Source organism: Paroedura picta, chromosome 2 (assembly GCF_049243985.1).
Source record: "Paroedura picta isolate Pp20150507F chromosome 2, Ppicta_v3.0, whole genome shotgun sequence".
Taxonomy (NCBI): Eukaryota; Metazoa; Chordata; class Lepidosauria; order Squamata; family Gekkonidae; genus Paroedura; species Paroedura picta.
Window position 1 is genome coordinate 81336358 of NC_135370.1, and position 27969 is coordinate 81364326.

At 42.7% G+C, this 27969-nt stretch overlaps 1 protein-coding gene across 2 annotated transcripts; it reads left to right on the forward strand.

The window, feature by feature from the left end:
• Positions 1–175: 175 nt before the first annotated feature.
• Positions 176–27877, forward strand: RIC8A (RIC8 guanine nucleotide exchange factor A). 2 transcript variants are annotated; one of them, XM_077321225.1, is made up of 11 exons: positions 176–550; positions 4328–4512; positions 9184–9231; positions 13732–14346; positions 16998–17092; positions 17896–18046; positions 21804–21899; positions 23713–23857; positions 24296–24440; positions 24934–25053; positions 26456–27877. In XM_077321225.1, exons 2-11 carry the CDS (start codon positions 4429–4431, stop codon positions 26589–26591), a joined length of 1635 nt encoding a protein of 544 aa, XP_077177340.1. In that variant the 5' UTR covers positions 176–550; positions 4328–4428; the 3' UTR covers positions 26592–27877. The 2 variants fall into 2 exon arrangements, with proteins under 2 accessions (XP_077177340.1, XP_077177341.1); XM_077321226.1 differs by lacking the exons at positions 176–550; positions 4328–4512; positions 9184–9231 and adding an exon at positions 10126–10350.
• Positions 27878–27969: the final 92 nt, after the last annotated feature.

The following is a 27969-nucleotide window of genomic DNA, read 5'->3' on the forward strand; positions in this document are numbered from 1 at the left end:
ATTCATTTTTTAAAAAGTCAAAAATCTTCAAAGTGTCAAACTCTTGTTCAAATAATGGAGTTTCCAGTAGCTGCTACTTCTGCAGTGAAAACAAAACCCAGGGGAATGCCTGCCTTCCTTTACTAGGCTAGACGTTTTGTTTACTGCTTCCTCCTCTTGTCTAGGAGACAAAGGCGAGCGAAGACTGCCGACGATCATCTTCTCAGTGCCACGATCTTTCACTTCCGGAGAGTTTTGCGCCCACCCTTTCCTATGAGAGGAGTAAGAGTTTTGTGGAAAGGGCGGGGAACTCCAGGTAGCAGCTCTTTCCCAGCCAAACCCCCCTGGAAGGCAATCCGAGATTGTGATTTTTCTTGCCGCCTCCTCTGTTTCCCCGCTAGTGGGATGCTCCTGCAGAACGACCACAAAGTCGCTGCGTGCTCTGGCAAACCTTGTCCGAGGGGTTGGGGGAAGGAGCCACAGAGGGAAGCTGCTGCAGCTGCATGCAGGAAGCAGAACCGGAAGGTTGCCCGAACCCCGCACACAAAAGGCCGCGACGCTTAGCGACAAGGTAGCATTTCCACTCCTCTCCGCTTAATTCATTTACTAATCGGGTTGGTTTCTATGTTTCTAATTTAATCAAGGATAGTAGCACTAAGTAGAGCTGATTTAAGGGGGGGGGGAGAGAGAGAAAGAGAATTTTTTGCTTTTTAAAAAGAAAACCCCGATATCACGGGAGACAGCCGTTTCGCCACGGCTAGAAAGAGGTCACACGCCGGACAGGCTTAACGGTGGCATGCTGGCCTTGTTTTCATTAGCTTGCGTTTCCCGAAGAGAATTAGGACGGCAGTGGCCCAGGATAGCTCGAGCGCATCAGATCTCGAAAGCTTATCAGGGTCGGTCCTGGTTAATATATGGGTGGGGGATCACTAGGGAAGTGTAGGGTTGCTAGGCAGAACCACGCAATGGCAAACCACCTCTGACCATGTCTTGCCTTGAAAACGCTACCCAGTCGCTATAAGTCACCTGCAACCTGATACCAAAAAATCAAGGCGGGAGGCAAGATGTTCTGGTATATTTTGAAAGAATCATACCAACTCAAGAATGGTTTGGATTAATGGAAATGCATTTGCTTCCAGCTTTACAGTCATACAGATTCATGCTTGTTTACATTGATTTTGTGTGTGGCAGCAAAATAATTAGTCTGTTGCCATCAAAATCATTTGAGGCATTAGTCAGAGAAGAAGGCTATCACTTATTGAAGTGTTTTCTTTCCTTTGCTGGAAGCTATTGCTGATAAACCTTCTACATGACCAGGCTATGTTGTGAAAGCAGTCATGATAACCATGGACATGTTCAAAGGATAGATTCCAGTGGATAGCCGTGTTGGTCTGAAGTAGCAGAACAAAATTTGAGTCCAGAGGCACCAACAAACTTTTATTCAAGGTGTGAGCTTTTGTGTGCATGCACACTCCCCTCAGACAATGGAACAAGAATCAAAAGAGTAAAACTTTGTTGGTCATAAAGGTGCCTTTGGACTCAAATTATGTTCAAAGGATGTTGCCTAGCTCCATATCAAAAGGCATTGCTTCCATGTCAATTATCCCAGCATTTCACTGCATAATAAACACGTAGAATAGTTAAATATACAGTCTGTATTTATAACATTGCAATTGGGTTGTCTCGAACATTTGTTATGAGTACAAATGTTACTCCATTGCAACTTGTCTTAAGAAATATAATGTAAGAATGGGCCAAATCTTGATTCATACTTTAAACAAATGATCCATGTGCTAATGTATAAATCTGGCCTACTCATGCTCAGAGCGATTATGGGGATTCAGTTTAGGACAAGCTAGATAAATCAAACTTCGAAGCACTCCATCATAGTGGGTGGTGATTGTGTATTTTGTGACCACCGCTTGTTTTCCCACTTCCGTGCATGGAGTTAGTTATTTTTGAAATGTTGAGTTGGCTTAATAGTTGTGGTGTAGAAACCAAGAGATAACATTCATAGTTACTGAAATCAGTGTGATTCTTCCATTGATGTCATGGGGTTATACTCTGAGTCCTTAATATTTGGATAGAAACCCAGCCTTGTGCAGTAAATGAGATTACATGTGAACAGTGGGGTAAAGGTATCCCCTGTGCAACACACCAGGTGATGTCTGACCCTTGGGGTGACGCCCTCTAGCATTTTTATGGCAGACTCAATACGGGGTGGTTTGCCAGTGCCTTCCCCAGTCATTACCGTTTACCCCCCAGCAAGCTGGGTACTCATTTTACCGACCTCGGAAGGATGGAAGGCTGAGTCAACCTTGAGCCAGCTGCTGGGATTGAACTCCCAGCCTCATGGGCAGAGTTTCAGACTGCATGTCTGCTGCCTTACCACTCTGCGCCACAAGAAGTTCTGAACAATGGGTTCCACTGGGAGAATTATGGAAAGATTAAACACAATAATTTATGATGATCTACAGGGACAGTTTTTCTGATCTTGATATCTATAGGGATGTTCAGAGGTGGCAGAAAGAACTGTCACTGTTATCTTTCAAGTATCAAACTCAAACACTCGATTGTTTCTGTGATGGTTGAGGATTTCTACCTCACAGGATCTCAAGGATAGAAGTCCCAGATACTTCTGTAACTCACTGTACGCAGGCCTGCCCTTAGCCTTGATCCAAAGGCTGGTCCAAAATGCAGCGGTTGTTCCAAAGGCTGGTCCAAAACGCAGCAACCAGGATCCTCACAACAACACCATGGAGGTCCAACATCTAGCCCATTCTCCACCAACTACAGTAGTTGCTAGTTGAATTCCAGATCAGGCTAAAGATTCTGGTAATTACCTTTAAGGCCATACGCCCAGTGTACCTGAGGGACCGCCTCCCTGCCTATGCCCCTCAAAGAGCTTTACGCTCTACCACCATCAACTGGCTAATGATCCCTGGTCCTAAAGAAGCCTGCCTAGTCTCAACCAGGGCCAGAGCCTGGCCCCCACCTGGTAGAATGAGCTCCCAGAGGAGATCAGGGCCCTGACGGAGCTAAAACAGTTCTGCAGGACCTGCACCATGCTCAGCTTGAATGTTATCTGCAAGTTTAAGAATATTGCCAAGTTTCTACAAATATACCATGCAACAATTGAAAGTTTATAAAAGCCAGTGAAGTTGTGGCCTGTAAGCTGGGCATGGTGCCATGTTGTGAGAAACTGTGCCAGAAAAGAAAAAGTTGTTTTGCACCTATCACTCTAATCACTGTATTGTATTTGCTTGTTAAATATGAATTGTTGGCTTTTTGATATAAGTCTGTTGTGATACTGTCAGCATTTTTGAAAAAAAATTGGCCTTGCTTAGATAGTAGGTTTTTTGGATTTTGTTTGATGTCACGGCTGCTGTCATCACATCTTGTGAAATATATGATGGTAGATTGAGTGCTAGAGAGAAGCAAGCATGTCTGCACCCTTGAAACAGTTTCTATCTTTCTCTTCAGGTGGGTAGCCATGTTGATGTGAAACAGCAGAATAAAGTTTGGGTCCAGTGGTGTGTGAATAAAACTTTGGTCTTAATGGTGCTGCTGGACTCAAACTTATGTCATCTTTCTGTTGTGAGCATTTTTAACCTGCATGGTACAGTTAGTAAGGTGCTACAGGAGGAAGCACTGATAGTGAAACGAAGGGACACAGGAGGACATTTATTTATTGATTGGTGGTATTAATTCATTCATTTATTGTATTTGTTGACCGGCACGCCTGGGCCATGCTGGCTCATGGCGCTTTACATATTATAAAATAATATGAAACACCAAAAAAACCCATATATACCCTGTACCCTGATGATAGAACTAATCTAATCTATCTTTGGACATAGCAAAGTTCAAAGCTACTGATACATTTGGGTCTGATATGTGAATCCATTTTTTAAAGTCTCTACACTCAGCTTTGTTAGGTTCTCTAGTCCCCTCATTTTTTACATCTGTAAAGAATATCACCAATGTAACTGTGACAAGACAGACATTCATCTATATTGCGTCTGCATCCTTCTTGCTTCCCTGGGACTCTTCTGATTGTTTTTGCACAGCAAGAGAAATCAGGACAGTCGATGAAGGAGGAAGGCTATTTTAGGGAGCTGCAAGCATTCTGTGGTAATCCTTTGTCAAGTGCAGGCGAGGGGGGGAGGCTTGCTAAGTGCTTCGCTTGGAAGGCATTTATAAAACATTGAAAAGCTGAGAGAGGAAGAGGATTAGGGTGAGGGAGCAAGTGAGCTACTGGCTGGTTTGACTGGGATATCCATCTGCTCTGTGCTTTGGATGTACTGAAGTGGGCAATTTCATTTGCTTTTGTCCCTTTCCTCCTCAGCTGTGTAACAAGGTCCCTGTACATCTGCCATTCTCCTGCCAGACCGTTAAGCTTTCTGCTGTGCTTTCCAGCACCCTAGCCCACCTCCACTCAGTGGAGCAATGGCGCTCCAGACCGTGTTAGAGACTGTAGAACGTGGCGAGCAAGATACTGTACTCAAGGTACTGCAGATTTACAACCAAGAGGTGAGTGTTTGTTGGGAGTTGTTTGCCTGATGATACTGTGGAGGATCAGCTGGAGAATCTGTGTTGGGTGGTAATGGTATTATTCCTGATATTGCCTCCTGAGGTTTTGTCAGGCAGTGCTTTACTGGAATAAAATATCATCAGCCTTTGTAAACAACCATATGTTTTGCTAACAGAAGCAGAAGGTCTTTTTCTGGTGCTTACTAAAAAATGAGATCAATGGGGAGATCATGCTGTTTTGGCCAGTGTAAGTTATTCCGGGGATATAGATACTAATGGGGGGGGGGAGGAGGAACAGATTTCAGACAGCAGGAGGCGAGAACTGTATATAGTAGGCAGATGTGTGCTATTAACAAACAGCTGGGAGAAGAGATGTATATTGTGTAGAACTACCATGAGACATGCAATTTAAAATAATTAAAGAATCTCTTAGCCTTGGGATTTGCCTTAGATGTAACATTTGAAAGCCAATTGAGAACAAACAAGTGGCTCAAAGCATTAACTGTGAAGAGTTGCTCCAAAATCTTTCACAAAACATATATCTCACTACTTAAAATCAAGCTACAAGCTGGAGGTCAGCTTGTAAAACTAACTTGTAAGCATTTGCACCAGGTCTGCGACTAGAACTGCACATGTATGCTAACCTTCCAGTGCAGAGAAGAAGCAAAGTTGCAATTATTATACATGACCAAAGTGGGTAGTATCTATTTTGCATTTGAATATGGAATTGCTTTTTACAGAATAAAATAATTAATGCATTTATCCCAGTGCTGTCTGCTCCATTGGCCTTATCTTTCCAAAATCTTGTGCAGTTGTCTTTCTTAGTCCCAAATTGGAATCCTGTTTACTTAAAGATGCTGGGAACTGAACCTGGGGTTATCTGCACTGAACCTTCTCCTTCTACTTCAGCTCTGCATTTTTACTTTGGTAAAAGTCCTGGTAGTAATATTGACAATAGGAATCAATCACGCATTGGCAGATTAAGTATCTGAAAATTATTATTTATTAACAGAGCACATTTCTTAGCTCTTTGGAAGGGCAGTGTATTCGTATAAGTAATTTTGAACAGAGTTCTGTTGCCCTACGTGCTTTGTAAAGAGACACACCACTTGGTGGGATATTTCCCCATCTGAATGTAATGGGCTGATATCTTTCCCAGAATGTTCTTTAGCTATTTCATGGGCACCTTTCAGAATGGAACATGTCACTAATATTGGAGAATTTATGCTGAGGACTGAGAAAACATGGGGCAGAGTGGATTTTTGGATATGGTTGCAGAGGGAGATAACTTATTCTTTAGGACTCAATATAATTATGAAAAACCCATGGGGGTCTACTCCTCTGCATGCTTCATGAACCAACAGCTGATAAGGGAGAGTGACAAGTCTGCTTTGTGCAGTGTGGGGGCTTCAGGGCTAAGTCTGCAACCAGATGTAGTAGCCAGTTTAGGTGGCTGGTGTTGACTGCACTTCTGAGGCACTGAAAAATCTTACTTGCTCTGTGGAGACATAGAAAAGGATAGGCCTGTTTATGGACTGCAATATTGAGAAGATACTGTAAAGTGCTGAATGATAAATGATTATTCTGGTATTTTATTTTGCACAGATGTGCAGATTCCTCCTTCAAGCACAGACTGAAATATCCTGTTTTGTGTTCTTTTGCAATAATGTGTGTCATATTACCCTTTGGCTGCATGAAGAGGATTTCTAAAGTCACTGAATGGGGATGTGGGGTGGGTGGGGATATTTTAGATCTTTGATGAACAGCTCCCTGTTCTACGAAAAAGGGTTTGGGGGAAGTATGGGGTTTGTTGGAATCTATGAGATTCCTTGACAGTCTGCTCACTACCATTTGCTTGGGCAGAGGAGTATTAGATGTGCCTGACTTCATTCTCAGCTGAGGCAAAGTGTTGGCAGAGTAGGTTTATGGAATGTCTACTCTAGAAAATGCATCTGAACCTTCTGCAGCATGTGCAGGGTGTCAAGAACTCAAACCTTGGGTCCCTCTGAGCCTTCCCAACTAGAGAGCCAACACTGTTTATATCATTCTCTTCCATTTCATCCTCACAACAACCCTGTGAGATAATATGATGATGCTTTCCCTTTCTCTCCCACAAAGGCAAGATTTTCCCTCCATTTCTATTTGTCTTTCTGACTTAGCAGCCCTAGCGGTCTGTTTTCTTCTTTCCTGAAGAACTCTGGCTGTGCTACCATGCCTCGGTATGATATTTACTGCTGTCTCAGTCCAGGAACCTGACGGAAAGGTCTGGATTGCCTTTTAATGTAAACCACTGAAAACGGCACTTGAGATGTTTTTAAATTCAAAATTAACAAAATATTTTATTCAACACAGAGGGGACAGGTCAGGTAAAATCAGGGCTAAAATTTATGCGGTAACTTAGTATGGATAATTCTGAGGTAAAATCAGAACATACATAGACTTTAGTTCTTATGGTTCAAGCTAATGAGACTTTCTTAAACTGCCATAGATTATAGCGGGTAAGGCTGTTAGGCATAATGTGCCTGTTCTGCCTAATAAAATGTGGATCTGATACGTGAAATGAACATGGAAACTTTGGGACAAAGTTACCTTTGAAAGTATGGTACAAAAAATCCTCAGAGAGGAAGGTATGGTTAGTGTGCCCTGTGAATGATAGATGTTTCATGGCAGTATTAGGGAAGCCTTTCTAAAGTTGGAAACTAAGTTTTTGTTCCATCTAGGATTTCCACAGGAGAGAGTGGTCACCAGTTGTACTTTGTGACTGTAGCTGTCAATAGTGATTTGCCTAAATCTGTTTTGAAAATCTACCTTGTACATAAGTGGGTAAATGAAAAGTAAATTTACCAAATAGCTTTCTGGTCATGGTGATTAGGAATGGTTTACATGGTGCTATATTTATTGTGCAATTTAGAAGGCAGATTAAAAAGCAAGAGGTCTAATTTTGGCTTTGTACTCTGTTTTCTGTTCAGCAGTCCTTCAGGACAAGTGGATAGGCAGAAATCATGAGCTGCCATTTACAAAGGATTTTCCTTGAACTTCGGAATCTTTGGATGGCCAAAGATAGCAATTCCAAATTAGAACAATGTGCCCATCTGGAGTGGCTCTGTCATTTCATTGTGAAGAAATGTCAGTATTTAACCCAAGTTCATCTGATTGTAAAGTCATTTCAGGACAGTGAATTTCAATACAGAAGAGGAAAGTGGAGGATTTAGTTTGAAAGATACAAACTATTTAAATGGAGGGAAGAATGCATAGAAAATGAGGAAGTTGAACTTGATCTGTATGCCTCAACCTTATATTAAAAGTTTGGCTGTACAAGAAAGATTATTAGATTGTGTGCAGCATAGGAAGATGAGGAGGGGGAGGAGATTAATGGAAACAATGATTTTGGTGCTTTGATTTACAGAAGATGTTTAGATAGAATGTAGCTACAACAATGCTGGATACAAAGTGACTTCTCATACTACTGATGGTGCTGGTAGTGTTATGAAATACCATGAATCTGTTGCTGATCTCTGAAATGGGCACCCATGGAGCAGTAGCTAGGCCTCTTAGCATCACTCATATTAAATACTTACAATGCTGTCGTGATACATTCCAACTCTGCACAAGATTTTTTGTGATCTTTGTCAGGCTTTCCTAACATATCAGACAATCTCTTCTCTAGTTTATTAGTTTTTATAATGAAAGAAATGATATAAAAAACTACTGAGCATTACAATAATGTTAGGCATAGTTAACTAGTGATTACAATGGGTAAAATTGTTCAAAGTCCAATGTTTTAGGAATGATAGACTGAAATATAGGTTTCTGTGCTGCAGATGTATGAGAATATTTGCATAGAAGAAATAGATACACTGAACGATACACTTAAACTTTGCCTTCCAAAATTGAAAGATGAAAACCAATAAAATGAGGAGCTCTAGAAACCTGCGGCCACCCCATGATATAATAGCTTTTTCAAGATGTGGGGCATGTACCTTTACTCACAAAGTAACATGTTACAGAATAGACAGCCACAGCCACTCTATCTTGAAGTCACCTGGAATAAGAGACTCCTTTTCTACGATGTCCTGTTGAGTATTTTTATTTATTTATTTATTATATTTATATACTGCCCTCCCCGAACGCTCAGGGTGGTTTACAGGAAACAGAAAAAAATACAGATAACAGGTGATAACAGCAATAACATTATAACAACAATAACGTTAACATGATAACAACAATGACATTGTATGACTTCAGTCTTAAGTAATTTAACATAGGCAGTCTCTGTTGGCCTCAAATGGGCTTTTCAGGCACAAATAAGTTGAGGGACTGCAGATCAAGATTGTTTTGTTCAGGGCCTCATATTATAAACAATGTAAAAGTTCAATCCAAATTGTCTTTTGTTATAACCTGCAATCTCCAGAATAGCATAACTTGTAACCTGAGATTTGTTCAAAGGCCCCGCTGGTTACTTGGGTTCTGAGCTACCCAGGATGATACTATCCAAGCTTTTCTCTATGGAATATTTCCCCTTAAGTGATTGCTTTTCCTTTTGTAATGCTCTTTTCTGGTCTGCATGCTGCCTGGTTCGGTTTCAAAATAAAACAGTTGATTTGTTTGTTTAGACTTGAGAAATTGTTTCTTGATTTGCTTCAACTGACTTTATTCCTTTTGTATCTTCAGAAGTCTCAGTGTTTCACCTTTGAAGATGAGGAACGAGAAGAAAGGAAGGCAAGTTAATTTCTTATTCTGTCAGTGGAGTATTTTGGGGTTTGTGAGATCATGCTGACTGGCTGAGAGAGGTAGATGGAACCTCACTGAAATGAAAGCAGATATGGGAAAAGTATTGGGGAAGGAAGAGACAGTGTTATGTACCAGTGACCTTCAACCCGTCGGTCAGAACCCTTGGGCGAATTGTGGAACCTCACCTGCTGTCCACAAGCTTCTTCCCTAGAATCACAATTTCTTTGGCTGCTTTTTTTGAAGGACCTGTTGCTATTGCATGTGCAGAGACAGCAGAGGTGCCACGCCTCTTGCCTTTCTTTGTGCTCATGCTGAGCAGCATGGTGGTAAAGGGAGGTCACTTCAGCAGCTGAGAGGATTCCTCTCTTTCACTATGGCATGTTTTTGAGTGTTTGTTTCCCTGTCCCTGGTTCTGCTGTCCATGGTCCTGGGCTTAATATTTTATATGTTAACTGGTTTTAAAAATAGGCTTTGAAAGGGGCAGCAGGCAGAAGAGCGTGAGAGGGTGGCCACGGCTCCCTTTGGCCTGCAAAGTGGGCTAAAGGGAGTGGAATGACCCCCCCTCCGCCAGCAGCGACAGGACTTTGCAGCCCGCAGGGAGGCTCCAAATTCCCTCCCAGCAGGAGTGTACCTGCGGGCTGCAAAGCCCTGTCGCTGCCTCTCTCCTCGTGGGCGACAATGGAGGCTGCAGACACAAGGCTTCTAGCAGGCAAGGAGGGAGGGTGGGAGCTGGAGGGGGAGGGCCAATCAGGGTGGACCTGGATTGACAGGGCCCTGGACAGTCTCCTCCTAGGAGGCTTTCCCAAATTCAAAGGAGTGAAATAGTGTTAAGCATATTGGCAAACCTATTCACACGTGTTTGCTCTCTTCCCAGGGCTAATTGTGCAGCTGCTGCCATGTGCAAAATGAAGCATTTTGCACATTTCAGACTATACATTAATAATGACTTAGATGGCAACATTCAATAAACTTACTCTTGGAAGCATCTGTACATGACTGCCTGACCACTGCATGGAGATGACAAGTGCAAATAGCTACCACATGGATGATATCTGTGTGATTTGGCTATGTGTCTCAGGTGTCTTAAAACATATCGTGCTTGAATAGGTGAGCTCCCTGAACTTGTTGCACTCAGTTCCTGTGTAGTTGTCCATAAGAAGTTGTCTTGACCAGATCAAGCCATTGGTGCATCTACTGTCAGTAGCTTTCCAGAGTTTTGGAAACTGCTCTTTTGTCTTCATTTTAACTAAGGATGCCAAGGATTCAGTCTTGGATCTTCTGCTTGCAAAACATGTGGTCTGTCAGGGCACGTGTTGGTCAGAAGACAACTATTCTGATTCTTAAGCAGGCCTGGATCACAACAGTGCCTGCCCACTAGGTCACTCGGGAAGCCCTTGAACACTGCTTTGAATTTCAAATAGCAGAATGTGATTTATTTAATTTCATTTATTCTACTGATCAGTGACCCCTGCATTTGCTCCTGGAAGTCTCAAGAATTGTGATGAAGGGTCAGACTGATAATCCATCAACAACAGCGTTCCGTCTATCGAGAGTGACCAGCCAGGTGCCTTGGAAAAGTTCACAGACAGACCATGTTGGCAATTTTAGTTTCTTCTTGTTAATCTCCAACATTTTATAATCAGTGAATACAACCCGTAAATGATGATGATGTCATCTGTTCAGTTGTGTCCGAGATTCTGTAGGAAAGTTTTTTCCATATGTTTCTGTCAATGACTGCTTCAACCTGCAAATATGGATGTTGATTTTCCCCACTTCTATGACTGATAGCCACTAACATACCAGCGCTCCTTCATCAGATCCTTTTATCAGCCATTTATGCTTGTAGCTACTGCGGTATCCCGTGGAAATAAGTTCCACTGATTAAGTGTATGTTGAGAAGAAATACAGCTAAGAGTATGTTGTGAAGAAATGCCTTTGTTGGTTTATCTGGTTATGAATCTGGATGGACAGGTCTTTATCCGGAGGTGTTGCCTGCCTGAGCTGTGTGACACCAATAAATGATGCAGATGCAGCACTTCCTGCTTTGTTGCTTGCCCATCCCCCTGTGTTGTCTACTTGCTCCAAAGCTGGCAGCATATAAAAGTAGCCAAAAGGCTCAGGACGGCAGAAGAGCAGGATTTGCAGCAAATATTGCAGAATTTAATTTCTCCCAGTGAAAACTTGGCAACTATTCTAAATGTATATGAATAGTCCTGAATATTGAAGATACATTGTTATCATAGAAAATCCCAAAGTGTAATGTTAGGAGAAGAAGCCATAGTTTGGCAACAGAGAACAGGCTTTTCATTTAGAAGGCCTCATGGTTAATACTTGGAACTGCCAATTAAAAATGGATGAAAGCCTGAGGCCTTGGAAAGCTGCACCCAATCAGAATAGATGATAATAAGACTACAAGGACCAGTAACTTGGCACTGTTGCTACACCTGCCTATTAGTTATATAAAACTTTGTTGGTCTTAAAGGTGCCACTGGACTCTAAATTTGTTCTGCTGCTTCTGACCAACATGGCTACCCACTTGAAATTATATTATTTGTTGGACATTACATTTATGTGGAAAGTCCTTTTTTCAGAAGAGCAACCATAATAAGGAATTAAAAGTTCACCTCCTTCATGAGCTCTCCTTGAAGAGGCAGCGTTACTAAGCCAATTACACTGAGCTACTGCAAGTCCTGTAAATCGGTAGTGTTTGATCTTTTTATATCTAAGTGACCATTGCAAATGGAAATGCATTATATCCTGCAGCCTAAACAGGGTCACACAGATATTTTTCATTATGCTCAGATGCCAACTCAGTTTAATTTGTGTTTAGGCAAGGTTTCTTGGAATTGCAAGCATTGTCAAAGTGCAGGCATCCAAATGATTGATAAAAATATGGGAGGGGGGAATTACACTGCATTAGGTTAATGCATAGAAACTGTGTCAATGACTTTCTTGTGTTCAGTTTGAGAGAGGAAATCTTGTCTCTCATTCTCTTTTATTCCACTAATGTTCCAGTATCTCTTTCCCAGAGAGAAATCAATTACCAACCTTACAGAGGACAGTAGTTTATATTCGGAACCTGTTAACTAAAATCAGCTAAGAAGAGCCCTGCAGGATAATACTAGTGGTCTATCTATTCCAGCATCCTGTCTCACACAGTGGCCAGTCAGTTCCTTTGGATGGCCAACAACAGGACATAAAGGCCTGTTGCTTCTTGGTTCTGGGGCTGATTCTGCACTTACTTTGTTTATTCCGTCGTGGATCCTGCAGAATTCAGATCGATTTGAACTCTGGTCTTCCTCTATTCCCCCCCCCCATTGAAACAGAAAAGTGTTCTATGTGTGATTAGGGAATCTTAGAAGGGGGTGGAGCCAAGTGCAGCAGGAGGCTCTTTCTTTACTTGAACTGGGGGGGGGGAATAAATCCCAGAGGCAAATCTCTGCTGAGAGAAGTTAGGGTTTCTGGAGCCTTTGTGGAGAGAAGTTAGGGCTTCCCCTTTAAGGGAAACTTGCAGCCTGGGAACAAGGAAGCCTTTTAACTGACACCCTGGCCAATCAGGGCTTTGGGAGGCTTGAGGCAGCTAGTTAATTTGGGAGAAGCAGAGATCTGCACCTTTACTCATGCCAATTTTTCAAATATCGAGGGTTATGCCCACTGCAGGATAACACAGGGGAAAGGTCACATCGGATCAATCCTGCTTGTTGCAAAGGGAAAATTTAGATTGCCCAAAATCAAATTGGAAATTTCATTGAAGGGATGGCAGGGACTGAATCGACCTGGGATTGGAATAAAATCTCCGTGCAGATTTAGCCCAGGATTCAGAGGTGTAGTGCCTTTAAAGTGGAGATTTCTCTCAGTCATCTTGGCTAGTAGCCATTGAGAGACCTCTCCTCTGTGAATCTATCTAATCCCCTTTTAAAGTTGTGGCCATCACTATATTCTCTGGCAGCAAATTCCACATTTTAATCACTCCCTTTGTAAGTGAGTATTTCCTTTAAAAGCCCCATTTTTAATAATTTTTTAAAATTGTCTTCTGTAAGTTTGCAGTATCTTGGTGAAATTGCACTATGTTTTACAGAACAAAATCAAGCAAAATCAAGCCTCTGGGGAGGGGGATATATAAATATAATAAATGAATAAATAAATAAAAATCTTTCTTCCCTGCACCATATTGTCTTCCAGTTTGCCGGTTCAGATGTAACAGTAAAGTGCATTTTTCTGCACAAGTGAAAATCTTTAAGAGAAATTGTTGCATATGAAGGGTGAGAGGAGGTATTTTATGTGCCACATCAGTTGTCACAATGCTTCTAATCTAGGAAGAGATGGGGTTGAGTGGTATGGATAGGTTTAAGGTACTCTGGAACTAACTGAACCTGTGCAATCCATTGATAAAGAGATATAGTCTAATACTCCTTTCTCATGCAGAATCTTTTTTCCTTGACTGCTATACTTACTGTCCTTTTTTGTGTCTCCCTTTAAAAACCCTAGAAACTGGCTAAGCTTCTTATCAAGTTCTTGGAGCGAGAACTCCAGCCATCTTGCCAGGTCACTTGCTTGGAAAGCATACGTATCCTCTCCAGGGACAAAAGCTGCCTTGGCCCTTTCTCAACCATGGAGAGTCTGAAGACACTAGCTAGGCATGCTGGGATTGATTACATGGAAGAACAGATTCGGGACATTCCAGACCTGGACGTAATCCTGGAGGCACTGAAGTGTCTGTGCAACATTGTCTTCAGCAGCCATGAGGCTCAGGAGTTGGCCTTTGAAGCTCGGCTTGTTGTGGGTCTCACAGAACGCATCAAACTTTACAATGAAAGAAATCTCCCCCATGATATCAAGTTTTTTGACTTGCGACTTCTCTTCTTGCTGACGGCATTGAGAGTGGACATCCGACAGCAGTTTGCGCAGGAACTCCGTGGCATTGGTTTGATGACAGATACGTTGGAGCTTACGCTGGGAGTGAAGTGGATAGATCCTCATGAGGTAGCTGCTGAGGAGAACCCCGTCATGCCCTTACCTCGGCAGGAGGTAGAGCGTGCCATGGAGATCCTGAAAGTTCTCTTCAATATAACTTATGACACCAGCAAGAGGGAGGTAGATGAGGTAAGGCACCCGGAAATGGTTTGTAATCTTTAAAAAATTAATTAAAATTAAGTATTGCCTCATGCATTGGTGTTTTTCCTTTGGTTTCACCATGCATTCCTATTGGTTTTCTTTTTCATTCTGCATTTCGTCTCACTTTCCCTTTGCAAGGGCATTGGTCCCCCCCCCATTCTGCATTGATTTTTCTCCCTTGAACACTGTTTGCTTTCCATTCGTAGTTTTTATGGATTTATTAGAGTGCTCTTTCTGTGTTTTCCCCTTTCACATTAAGCCAAAGAAAAGTCAAAAGCATAAAGGTTCTGTCAGAGTCCTCCGCTGTTTCTCACCCCTGGGAGGCCAGTCCTCCACTGCCCACACTGAAACAGTTCCTTCCATTCTATACATTCCACCCTTCTCCATACTTCATTGGTGTACAATCTTCATTGTTCCAGTTTTCCATCTCTTAAATGTGGGTGCGGGGTTACATCAGGCTAGGTCTAGCGAAAAGGCATGTGGATCATAACACTTGGATCACTCCAATCCCTGCAGAGAGCTTGCACTCTCCCTGCCTCCATTAATCTGCTTTTCTCTTCCAATCAGCTGGTCTCTTTTCAACTCTGGAATCCTCAAGCAACCTCATGGCCTTTCTTTGCCAGTCCCCACCTTTTCATCTGCAATCTCAACTGGCTTGAAAAGAAGGGTGCTCCAGGCCCATGTGATCCCCCTCTGCTTTTGATCCCACAGCCTGTTTTAACTGGGGAGGAAAGAGCATGTGCATGATCTTCAGCTTCCTCCTTCCTCCCTACCCCTTTGGATGCAAATGAGAAAGAGGGGGAAAGCTGGGTGGGGATAGTGAAGGTTTCTGTGAGATGCGTGGAGGAAAGATTCACTCTGTTCACTCGTTTAATACACTCTTTGTGTGCAAACGGAGGATTCTGAAGGGAAAAAAATTAGTGCAAAGAATACTCCACTTGCCAAATCCCAGGATTGAACCAGGGACCTTTACATCTTGAGTCTAACACGACAAACTGATTTGCAGACTCTGCACAATGTCAACGCAGAAAAATGACTATATGTGGCACCTTGAACTTAGTGGAAGAAATAAAGCTAATAACATTCACGTATGTGCACACACATACATACTATAGCAGGTGAAATGTTTCTCAGCACTTTATCTCCATGCCATAAAGAGCTTCAGCCACTAAACAGTTGCACGGTAGGCCATTATAGGCATAGCTGCAGGGCCATTAAAATGAAGCAACCTTAATTATAAGAATTTAGGGGAATAAAACTCTGGGAATAGGATACTTTTCTGTCCTTCCTGTTCAGATTTCCCACTGTGTAAAGAGAATTGTTCTCAAAGAATCAGAGGGAGGTTTGTATTTGTTCTGGAAGATTTTTTTCCTCTCCTGAAGTCTGGAGAAAGTGAAGAGCTGAGCTGGAATCACTGTGGGCCACTGCTACACTCACTGCTGATCTTGGCTGCTGTTCCTCCCCTCACCACCACTGATTTGGAACTGCTGAAAGGCTACTCAGAAGGTTGAACCATGTTGCAAGATCAGTGCAGGGCAATGCTACTTACAGCAAAACTTTCTCTGCCAATGGCTTCTCCCTCAGTGATCCCCATGCCATTTCACTAGACCAGTCCTGATGTTATAAAGGTATTTAAAATATGTAAAGATTTTACACCAATGCAGGGGATGGAGAACCACTAAAGTCAGAAAGTGGATACATACTGAAGACTTTCCCTTCATTTTTCAAAAAATTCACCTATCAAGTAATTGACCAATTAGGAGATTAATGCCCCCCACTCCCTCCCCCCGCCAAAAAAAATTTTGGTGCTACAACACAACCTGGATTTTTTCCTTTGCATCAGAGAACATATGATTCCTAGGAGAAAAAAGGAAGAAGAGGAGGAGATGCACAACATTCGCATTAAATCCATACTGACTCAAATTCACTGAAAACTGAGAGTAAGCTGTGTGTGCTGCTTAGGCCTATAGCTACTTGTATTTAGATTTCTGACCAGGACACCATTTGCAGAGTTGTGCAAATACTTCCCGCCTCCATGTTTCAAACCACATGTATTCATTCCATAAGAACTTGCCTCTGTTAAGCCACCTTAGTGCTTCTGCATTTTCATTTGGAGCCTGTCTAAATTCAGTTCATAGAATTTCCTACCTTTCCCTTCTAGTGCAACCTGAAATTCCCCCCAGAAATGCTGCTCTTGTGAGAAGGAACTGGCAAAAATCATTGCTGTCGTTGCACACAGGGTTCAGAGGGGAAAAAAGAGAGTGAGCTTGCTGTTAAATTTATGTTCAGCAATAATTAAGGCAAAGCATCACCCAGGGTTTGTATTAACTAGATGGCATAAGAAACTCTCTGGTCTATCTCACTTTCTGAATGAATGCTTCATTATGATGGAGAACTGAAGCAGATCTGTGAGGAAGATGGTGTAAAGTGCCCGACAGGGCAAGTGATGTGAGAGCTGAACATCTAGGGAGTTCCCAGATGTGAACACCATACTGATTCTTAGTTTGCACTTTTATCTTGTTACAAGTATCTAGAAGCATGTTTTGTTTAAAGAACAGTAAGAGTGGTTTGTTGAAGACTGCAAAAGAGACACATGTCCCCCTCTCATAATTAGGCTTTTCCTTTCTGTTTTGGGGCAGGAAGATGCTGCTCTGTACAGACATCTGAGTGCCCTCCTCCGTCATTGCCTGATGATTTCAGCAGATGGTGAGGATCGAACAGAAGAATTTCACAGGTGAAGACCATTGTTCTAATGAAATATTGGGATCGTACTGTGCTCCTTACTTAGAATAGATAGTAGCATTGCTGAGATGTCCTTAACATTAGCATTGGTCCCGAGGCCTTGCAACTGATGTAGAATGTTCGAGGTTGTTTTCACATGTTTTCCTCACCATTGCTTCCAGGCTGGAATGATTTTTTTTTTTTTGCATTCTCACAGCATCATGCTATTTCTAGGATCTCCCAATTTTCAGCACACTTTTTTTCCAAATCTGCTTTTAGGAAAAAAAACAATGTCCAAATGTATTATGCCATCTGGGCAGGAAAGTGCACCTTTTCAAAGGTCCTGCACATATCAGCAGCATTTGCCTGCTGACAGCCCCTTTTCTGCCATTTTTCCAAGCTTTCCACTGGGGTTTTCCCAAAGGCTTTATAGAATTTTTTTAATCCTTCAAAAAATCCTCTAGTAACATGATGGAGAAAAATAGTGGTCCCGAAAGACTCATGGCATGAAAGGATGATGACAACTCCCATGTAAAAGCTTTGTTGCTGATGCATTTGCCTCTGCGTTTGCACCAACAATTAGAGCAATATATAACTCTCGCCATGTGGACACAGCCCAGGTCTGATGTAATGCATAAGTAATTCAGCTGAAAGGGCTTTAAACCTCCATGAAAAGACCAGAAATGGGGAAGTGTGCTCTCAAGTTACTAGAGTTGAGAAATTTCTTTTGGATACTTGATGGATTTAATTAACAGTATTACTTTCTTGATAGTGTAAATTGCTACATCTCTATTTTGGTTTTTGATGCATGTGCAGCCACACGGTGAACCTCTTGGGCAATCTGCCTCTCAAGTGTCTGGATGTCCTGCTGCTACCCAAAGTGCAGCCAGGTTCACTTGAATACATGGGAGTCAACATGGATGCTGTTAATGTTCTGCTGGAGTTCCTTGACCGACGTCTTGACAGGGTGGGTGAAAAGGATGGCTTTCACTCTTGCTTGTTACTCCACCTCCACCGTTACCTTGGAGATGCTTTCTGTGCTTTTCTGAAGGACAGGTCTGCGCATTAATCCCTATGCCTGGACAATCTGATTTTAGCCTTTGCTTTGGACAGAGGCTATTAGAACAGTGATTGGCATCATAGGGGAGAGACGAGGACAGAAGGACTTGGGATGTAAAATATCACTGGGATGAAAGAGATGTTATTGATTGGAGACAAGGCAATTGGTTGGATGGTGGACAATCCATGATTGGCGGCTTAAAACTTATTTGCTTCATTAATTTTTGATGACTGACTTGAAACTGACTTAGTGACTGATAGAAATGTAAAATATGACTTACCCGTATTTGCCGGCGTATAAGACGACTGGGCATATAAGACGACCCCCCAACATTTCCAATCAAAATATAGAATTTGTTACATTACATTACAGTACCTGTCATTGTCACCATTGTACAGCCGCAGTGCGACTGCAGCGCCTCTGGCCCGCCCCTGCATCTCCCTGTGACCGGCACTAGTGCGCAAGTGCAAGCTCTGCGTAGACAAGGGGCGGGCTGAAGCGCCGCTGCTTCCCGCAGAGCAGAACAGGCCGGTCACGCCGAAAAGGCTGGCACCCCCGTCTCGCTGCTGATGCTTGCCGCAGCCACGCTGATGACCTGCCGCGGCCGTGCTGGATACCGCGCAATACTGGATGGAATGTAGAATGAGGTGGGCGGGCATCGGGAGGCCACTATGGGCCTATCCCAACTGAAGTGCACCCGGCATATAGGACGACCCCCCCACTTGGAGGCATGTTTTTCAGGGGGGAAAAGTAGCCTTATACGCCAGCAAATACTGTAGATTCACAGATGAGCATTTAGCTATAGTTAGATGAGTGGCGACTCAAAAGAAGTCCTTCTTAGTTGTGGTGCCAAAATTATGAGCCATATGGAAGGGCGGTATAGAAATAAAATAAACAAACAAATAGATAAATGATACTCCCTCCCCAGAGATATTTGTTTGACCTGTTCTATCACTGTTTTTTGTGAGTAAATGAAGATTTTTGTGTTGTCATGTCTGGTGTTCCCTCAGTGATCCTACTGCATTCCTTAAGCTTTAACTGCTGCCCTTTTGTTTTATAGACATATTTTAACTTCAATTTTAACTAGATGTACTTTTATAATGTTTTTTACTGTTAGCTGCTTTGGTGTCTCTGACTTGGCAAAAAGGCAAGATATACATTTTATTTTATTTCACTTCCTTTACATTTTGCCTTTTTCACTGACACTCATGGCAGAGTATAAAATAACAGAGAACAATTCAGTCAGACAGCCTAATATATTCAGTAAGCAAGCAAGCAAAAAACCATCCAAGACATAATGCTAGAAATGGTTTACAAAGGTAGAAGACAATGCAGTAAGAGAGGAATAGAAAAGAATTCAGTCAGATAGTATGAGACATCAAATAAAACATGCTATTTGACTAGGATTAAAACTAGAAAAAAGGCAAACAAAACTCTGTGTAAGGCATGACATGCCAAAATGCAGAAACTGGACTGCAAAAGTAGGATGCATTAACAGTAAGGTGATGCCTACAGGAAACATAGCAATGTACTATTATCCTGTTCCTTTATAAAAGTATCTTCATCAGGTGGTCCACATTATAGTTCCCCTCAGCTGGTCTAATCCCTTTGGAAAAATACTTTCCTAAACATTTATGTTCTGGATATTCTGTAAAGTGAAAGAAGCAGGAGGGCCTTCCTAAGCTGTTATAAAGCTGTTATAAAGTTAACTAGTAAAAAAGCCCGCTGCAATCAGGAATGCAGTGGGCACTAGCAGGGTAGTGGGGGGGGGGAGGAACAGAGAGACAGAAAGAATTACAGGAAGGCAGAAAGCATGTCAGAAAGAAAGGTAGAGGGAAAGAAAGACAGACAAAGAGAGAAAGAGCAGCAGAAGGAGAGACAGAAAGAGAAAAAGAAAGACAGACAGGAAAAAAGAAAGCCGGCTCCAGGCTGCAGTGCCATTTTAAAGTGACAGAGAAGGTGGGGGGCAGGAGGGAGGTCTCCCTCCTGTCCCCTGACCCTTCCCGTTGCTTTAAAATGGTGCTGTGGCCTGGAGGCAGCTCCTGGCTGCAGTGCTATTTTAAAATGGCAGGGAAGCAGGGGGAGAGGGACGCTTCCCGAGCCAACAGGGAAGGGAAAGCCCTCCCCACCGGCTTCAAAGCCCAACGGGAATGGAGGCCCTCAACCCCAGGGCACTTACATGTGTCCTGGGTAGTGTCCAGGGGCAAACTGCCAGCAATGCCGGCAGAGGGTGGAAAGGTGAGCCTGCCAGGACTGTGGGCCCACTAATTGGGCCCACAGTCCTGAGTGGGCTTGGCCTTCGTGCGTCCTGATTGGGCCCTGCCTCAAACAGGCCACACCCACTCTCTGCCCACTAAGCCTTTAGGCTGTTATTTTAACAGTGATGATGAAGTGCTGTTAAAAGATAATAATAATTTATTATGGTGAAATAAGAAACATTAATAATGAACAGTTCACTCTTTTTTCAGCTGTTTGGCTGTACAATACACAGGCTTCCAGGGTGTTCCCATAGCCAAATAAGTTCCTAGCGATTTGTTTCCCTGCAGGAATTGTAGAAGACATTACCAGGAGAGAGGGGTGGTTCCGAAGGGGGTTTGATTAGGAGAGTAGCGACAAGTGACTTTCTGATTAATCAAGTTTCCCAGGGCTAGTTCATATAAAAGTAGAAATTTGTATGTCATGATCCAGGTGATCTTGAGGTAGATCATGCCAGGTGAAATAGGGGAGTCTCACCTGATAAATTACTATCAAACTAGGCAAAACAGAAATGCAAATTACTTGTTTTTTCTAGCTTTTTTGGTTGTTTCTCTGTAATACACGAGACCTGCTCTCATACACTTGGTGTTTTTCAGTGTTTACAATAAGCTGATAGGACATGTAGCAGAAAGAGCATAAAAGGTAAAGGTTTCCCCTGTGCAAGCACCGAGTCATGTCTGACCCTTGGGGTCAGACTCAATACGGGGTGGTTTGCCAGTGCCTTCCCCAGTCATTACCGTTTACCCCCCAGCAAGCTGGGTACTCATTTTACCGACCTCGGAAGGATGGAAGGCTGAGTCGACCTTGAGCCGGCTGCTGGGATTGAACTCCCAACCTCATGGGCAGAGCTTTCAGACAGCTGCCTTACCACTCTGCGCCACAAGAGGCTCTAAGAAAGAGCATACCTTCATGTATTGAAAGAGAAGCAGCATATTAAAATAAACATAGCACTAGTGCCAAAAATGGCAACCCCATGTTGAGTTCCTTCACCTATAATGTGTAGTACAATTTATAACTCATGTCTTGCCAATGTTAGGTTAAGCAACTTCTCACCTCTACTCCATCTCAACAGGCTGCTAGAGGCGAGGAGGGCAGCAGGCAGTGCTCAGTATAGTGGTGGGACAATACAAAAAGTAGGTTTTATCGTTTGTGACAGAGGGGAGTCTTACATGGGCTGTGATTTTTGGGTACCAGTCGTGTGCTTTGCATAATGTATAGTTCTGTCACGTGAAGGTAATGACCTGAAGCTTTTGTATGTGGTGCTCTATAGTTACCCGAACTTTCAGAGAATGACAGTTGGCATACTTGGTACTTTCCATAAAGACCTCTACAGCCATGAATATTTTCATAGAGGGAAACATAATATGGGTGTTATTATGAACTCCTGGTTCTTGTGGGATTTCCACAGGGTCACAAGCTTAAGGAGAGTCTGACTCCTGTGCTGAATTTGCTGACTGAGAGTGCCCGGGCTCACCGGCAGACAAGGAAGTTCCTGAAAGCTAAGGTACTGTATTTGGTTCAGGTAGGACCCCAGAAATGAAACATCCTTTGAAACAGCAAGCTATGAAGTAAACCTTCCCCTGTTCAGCAAGATACAAACAAATCCGAATTGCTTCCCCCCCCCCCCCCGTATTTAACTCTGGAATCTATTAAACCATTTCCATTATGGTGTATGTTAATTTACCCTCACATTTTGCTCATAAGTATAAACGGATGACTTAATTCCATGACATTATATCTGAGGAAGTATGCATGCACACGAAAGCTCATACCTTGAATAGAACTTTGTTGGTCTTAATGGTACCACTGCTGCTTCAGACCAACATGGCTACCCACTTGAATCTATCTGGCCCTGTTCTAGAAGTCTAGACATGGAGATTGGAGATGTTGTGAAAACTCTGTCCTGGGCGTTTCAAACCATTGCTATTATTGCATGAATAGTGTGCACAAAATATCACATGCACAATATTGTTACTCTTAGTTCCTTTCATGATATGGTAGGACATGTCCTTTAAAGTATGGGACTAGTTCTTGTGTCTTGAGAGAGACATCTTCTGTCTCAGCCATCCCATCTTCTAGATGCTGCTTATGCTTACACACATAGTCTTCATGCAGCATGTGGTGGGAAAGGTGAAGTTCTTGAAGCATAGCCAGTGAACAGAGTGAAGGTCCTTGGTGTGTACAACCACTTTGATTTTTCTGAACTCTGAGGCTACTCAATTCAGTTATGATAGATTTTGCCACAATAACACACACATTGTATATTAAACACTTTCTCATGATATTCAGTACATGACACAGCATTAGTTCAGCAGTGCATACTCATTTCTTATTCTTCGCCATCTTAGTAGTTTGTAGTCTGACTGGTGCAGTGAACTTCTTTGTAATGGAGACTAGTGTAAACTGGACAGTCAGCAACTACAGGGATTAGGAAAACGGTGGCTTTGCCTGACCTCTGAAATCCTTTCTCTGCCCTGTCCTGAAGGTTCCTGGGGCCTCAGTCACTGTGCACGTGCTCACAGCAGAGCAGCTTGTCACTTCCTTCCACTTACACAGAGAGCAAGGCCCTGGCTTGGTTAACATCATCAACCCTCAGTACTGTCTTCTGTATTGCTGCAATGAAGATGCTGAGCCCACTGCAGTGATCTAGAGGATCTGGAGTGAGGTAGATTCACAGAACCAATTAGAATATGTGGATTGGGTTGAGATTAACACTTAGCAAAACACTCGTTAGGGTTGCTTCATATTTATTGGTTTTGGATCATTATCCTTTGCTTCCCCCCCCCCCAATGGTTACCCAAAGTATATCACTTTCCCCAACTCCAGCTTCTTCCTTACAACCCTGTGAGTAGGGTTGCCACCTTCCAGGTAGAACTTGGAGATCTCCTGAAATTATACCTGATCCCTGGTGAAAATGGCTGATTTGGATGCCAAGTGAGTCATTTGCTTTAAAGTATGCATGATATGCTGTTTTTTCCCTCATGCTCAAAATATGATAGGTTCTAACTTGGAAAATCCCATTCTCTGCAAATAGAGCATTTATGGGCTATGGTTGTAAAAGTTCTTTGCCCTCTTATTGATCGTTTTGGGAGCATGATAACTAGCAACTGACATGAATCTCTCCTCATGCTCACAGTGTTTGTGAAGCTATTTTCATCTCCAAAAGAGCTTTTTAAGATGGCAAATGCCTCCAGGCAATTTCTGTAGGTGAAGTTTTAGTTGACTGATAATTTGGTTCGATGCTTGTAGGGCCTCACGAACACTACTTTAACTGGAGAGCCTGTTAACACAAACCTTACCTTTTCATGTGTTTGCAGGTGCTACCTCCACTGCGTGATGTGAAAAATAGACCTGAGGTGGGGAATTTGCTGAGAAATAAGCTTGTGCGCCTCATGACTCACATTGACACTGATGTGAAGCACTGTGCAGCAGAGTTCCTCTTTGTTCTCTGCAAGGAGAGTGGTGAGTCTTCAGCATTTTTCTTGTTTTCCTGGCATGAGTTGTCCTGTAATGTTATGTCAGTTGTTTAGATAATGTTTAGATGTGGAGCTGGGTGGATATGATAATCTTGATGAGATGTTTAATGGTCGGCAGAGATGAAACATATAGATTTGAAGGTAGAGTTAAGAGCCAAGTTAAATCCAGCATTCCAAGGGCAAAATAACATTGACTGGGTATGTGATGAATTAAAGTGCTGAGCATTGGCTGGGGTATTTTCAACGAAAGAAAAATTCCAGCTAAAAAAGGGAAGGAAATAAAAGTTTACAAATTGATAGAGCATAAGAGCTTGGCCATTACTACTATATTCAACAACTTTCTTTAGTCCTACAGGTTTTCTGTAGGGTGGATTCCTAATGCAAGGAGAAGAATGTTACCCATTCATTTTTATTGCTTCAACAGTGGCCCGGTTTGTGAAATACACGGGGTATGGGAATGCTGCTGGGCTTCTGGCAGCACGAGGTCTCATGGCTGGTGGCCGGGCAGATGGTGAATACTCTGAGGATGAAGATACTGATACAGAGGAGTACAAGGAAGCAAAGGCCAGGTATGAGCCCACTTATATTTACAGCTTATACAGGCATGGCTCCTAGACTGGAGTCCAGTAGAACCTTAAGAGACCAATCTGATGAAGGGAGAAGCTTATACTCTGACAATCTTGTTAATTTCCAAGATGTTCCTGAACTCAACTGTAGCTCTTCTATTGCAGAGCATCACAGCTACAATTGGAAACTTTCTCCACGCATTACTGTTTCCTTTGCTTCTTTTGGCACATACCTTTATCTAGTATCATCTATCTGTTATCTCTTCTTCTGATTACTTTTGTGGATTCTTGGGACCATAATGCATGGTTTTGTGAGGACCTGGCTCCTTTGGGGGCTTTACCTGTTCAGCAGGATTTTGGTAGGAATGCTGTTTTTATTTAATGAAATACACATAAAAGCGTTGGAGTGTAGAGTCTCAGGATCACTATACTGACATTTCTTCTGTCTTTATCCTCACCTTCCTGTGTGTGTTTTGTGTTTGGCATACTTGTTCAGTATTAACCCAATAACTGGACGTGTGGAAGAGAAGCTTCCCAACCCAATGGAGGGGATGACAGAAGAGCAGAAGGAGTATGAAGCAATGAAACTGGTGAACATGTTTGACAAACTGTCCAGGTACCATAAGAGAGATTTGAAGTTTTGCATATTTGACATTTAGAATATTTGCATTAGAAGACAAAGAGGCTGCAGCATGGTTGACAAAGGAGACTAGAAGGTAAATGAACATTGAGTACAGGCATCTTAGTCCCTTAATGTCCCAGACTGCACTCAGCCAGAATGACTGGGCTGGAAAAAAGGAGCAGCACTCACTATCATCATCAAGCTCTCTTCTGCAGCCATAAGAGCTGGAAGTGACAGACATTCTCAAGACCAAATCAAAGTCCCCTAACATTTGGAGACAGGATGGGGAAGAGTTCAAGCTCAGTGCCATAAATGATGGCAATCTGTGCTGGAAAATAAACTCATTGGATAGACTTGGAGAGGCTGATAAATAAATAGGACTTTCCTCTCAGCTCCTAGTAACTTCTTTGGGACCTTTGCTGACCGGAGAATGCATAACTGAAATAAAGACAGGAAATCTAGGGCTAACGTCTGCTTGCTGTGCTTTACCACTAAGGAATGAGTAATAAATAAAAGATATGTTGGTGGACATAGATTAAAGGGCAGCAGAGCTGCCATATAGAATCAGAGTTGGAAGGGGCCTCCTGAGTCATCTAGTCCAACTTCCTGCAGGACACTCACAACCGTATCGCTTATGCACTGTAACCTGCCACCCCCTTGAACCTTCCAGAATCAGCCTCTCCATCAGATGGCTATCCAGATTCTGTTTAAAAATCTCCAAAGATGGAGAACCCACCACCTCACAAGGAAGCCTGTTCCACTGAGAAACTGCTCTGTCAGGAACAAGAGAGCCAGCTTGGTGTAGTGGTTAGGAGTGCGGACTTCTAATCTGGCGAGCTGGGTTTGATTCCCCGCGCCTCCGCCACATGAAACCAGCTGGGTGACCTTGGGCTCACCACAGCACTGATAAAGCTGTGGTCTGACCAAGTAGTGATATCAGCGCTCTCTCAGCCTCACCTGCCTCACAGGGTGTCTGTTGTGGGGAGAGGAAAGGGAAGGTGAACGTAAGCTGCTTTGAGACTCCTTTGGGGAGGGAAAAGTGGCATATAAGAACCAACTCTTCTTCCAGATGTTTAGACGGAATTTCTTTTGCATATGTTTCCAGCATGTATCAGAAAGATAGAAATGCTAGTCTGAACATTATAGTAACAGGATTTCCACTCAGCCCTGCTTTCCCTTTGTATAACTATGAATTCCAGAGACATTTATTGTTCTGCTCAATTGACAGGGTGTGATTTTTATAGCAGTCACTTCCTGAATCTTCTGTGCTTATAATAGCATTGCAATCTAAACATGCTTCTATTAAAAAGCAAACAAAGAAGCATCTATAATTGGGACCTGTCAGCTGGGAACAGCCCTCCTCCAATAATCTCATTTTCCCTTTTTCCCATTCCAGACAGCGAGTCATCCAGCCAATGAGCGTAACTCCAGAAGGCAATCTGACCGCTCTTGATCTAACCTCAATAGAGGATGCTGTTCAACCAACGGATGATGATAGGGCATCAAATGACTCGGATTTGGCATTGGACTGAAGCTCTCATTTTCTCTAAAAACCTAGGGACCCTCTACTCTCCCTCCATGGCCGGTGCTGTACCAAGAGACTAGCTCCAGGAAAGGATACTCTGTGGGCTGGACACCCACTGCCTAGACCGGTGTAACATCTGCCTTTTCTCTAGACCTATAAGTACTGCTTCCCCAGAGAGCTCTTCACAGTTTGGTTTCTGTCTTGGTCTCTTCCCCTCAGTGTCTATAAGAACCTGACACACTCCCAAGACTTACTAGTAGGAATTCTTTGAAGATTGTGTAGGAGGGAAAGGGGAGGGCAGTCTCAATGCACCAAGAGAGCTGTGAGTGCAGATAATTGTGCGAGAAGCAAATGTGGTATACGTGCATAGAAGTGCATGTATGTTTGCAGGTGGAAGTATGTGTTGATACTTGTGCCAAGCATATGTAGCAACCATGCTTACGTGCTTCTTTTTAAGAACACATGGATATATGTACAGAAGATACAATTGGATATTCTATAGGAATGTGAGAACCAGGCTAAATCTATTCTTTTTTTTTTTTACATATGTTACATTAAACTGTATACAGCTGGAAGCTTACATGTGTAATGTGTAGGCGATTTAAGACAAATTATGAATGTACAGAAACGTAGGTAAGTACAAGTATGCAAAAGTACCGTATTTGCCAGCATATAAGACGACTGGGCGTATAAGACGACCCCCCAACATTTCCACTCAAAATATAGTTTGTTACATTACATTACACTACTATGGGCCACTATGGGCAGCTATGTCTATCCCAACTGAAGTACACCCGGCGTATAGGACGACCCCCCTACTTGGAGGCATGTTTTTCAGGGGGGAAATGTAGTCTTATACACCAGCAAATACTGTATATGTGGGAGATTTGAGAAACAGAGAAATATACTTTGCTCACCCAGGCAGAGATAACTCAGGACCAGAAAGGCTTTGCCTCAGAGAGAGTTCGCAACATTGTGCTGTTTCTTTCTATCAGTTTTCTTAACTTAGTTTTCTGAACTCACCTCACTCTTTGTGCTCTCCAGACAAAAGACAATGACAAATTGCTTAATTGTACTCTATCTGCTTCTGTCCCATGTTTCCATAGCACTCTTCATTGTTTTCACTGGTTGCTTTTGGGTACTCACATCATTCTTTCTGATTTTAGACTTTTCCTTTTAAGAAGCAATCCCATGTTCCAGCTTGTTTCTGCTTTACCACCAATTTCTGAACTTAGAACATCTATAAATAAAGGTTTTCACTAGGATAAAATAAATCTTCAGGTAACAATTGTGCATGCATTGGTGGTCTGTGGCTTATTGTGTTTCTGAGCAGTTAGAAAAGGTTTTGAAAGGAGGTATAGCTGGGATGATACTAGACATTGTTC

Coding starts and splice junctions, on each gene's coding strand:
- RIC8A (XM_077321225.1), top strand. CDS start 4,429: ATGGCGCTCCAGACCGTGTTAGAGACTGTAGAACGTGGCGAGCAAGAT. Junction 14,347..16,997: donor GCAAGAGGGAGGTAGATGAG/GTAAGGCACCCG, acceptor GTTTTGGGGCAG/GAAGATGCTGCTCTGTACAG. Junction 17,093..17,895: donor CGAACAGAAGAATTTCACAG/GTGAAGACCATT, acceptor ATGCATGTGCAG/CCACACGGTGAACCTCTTGG.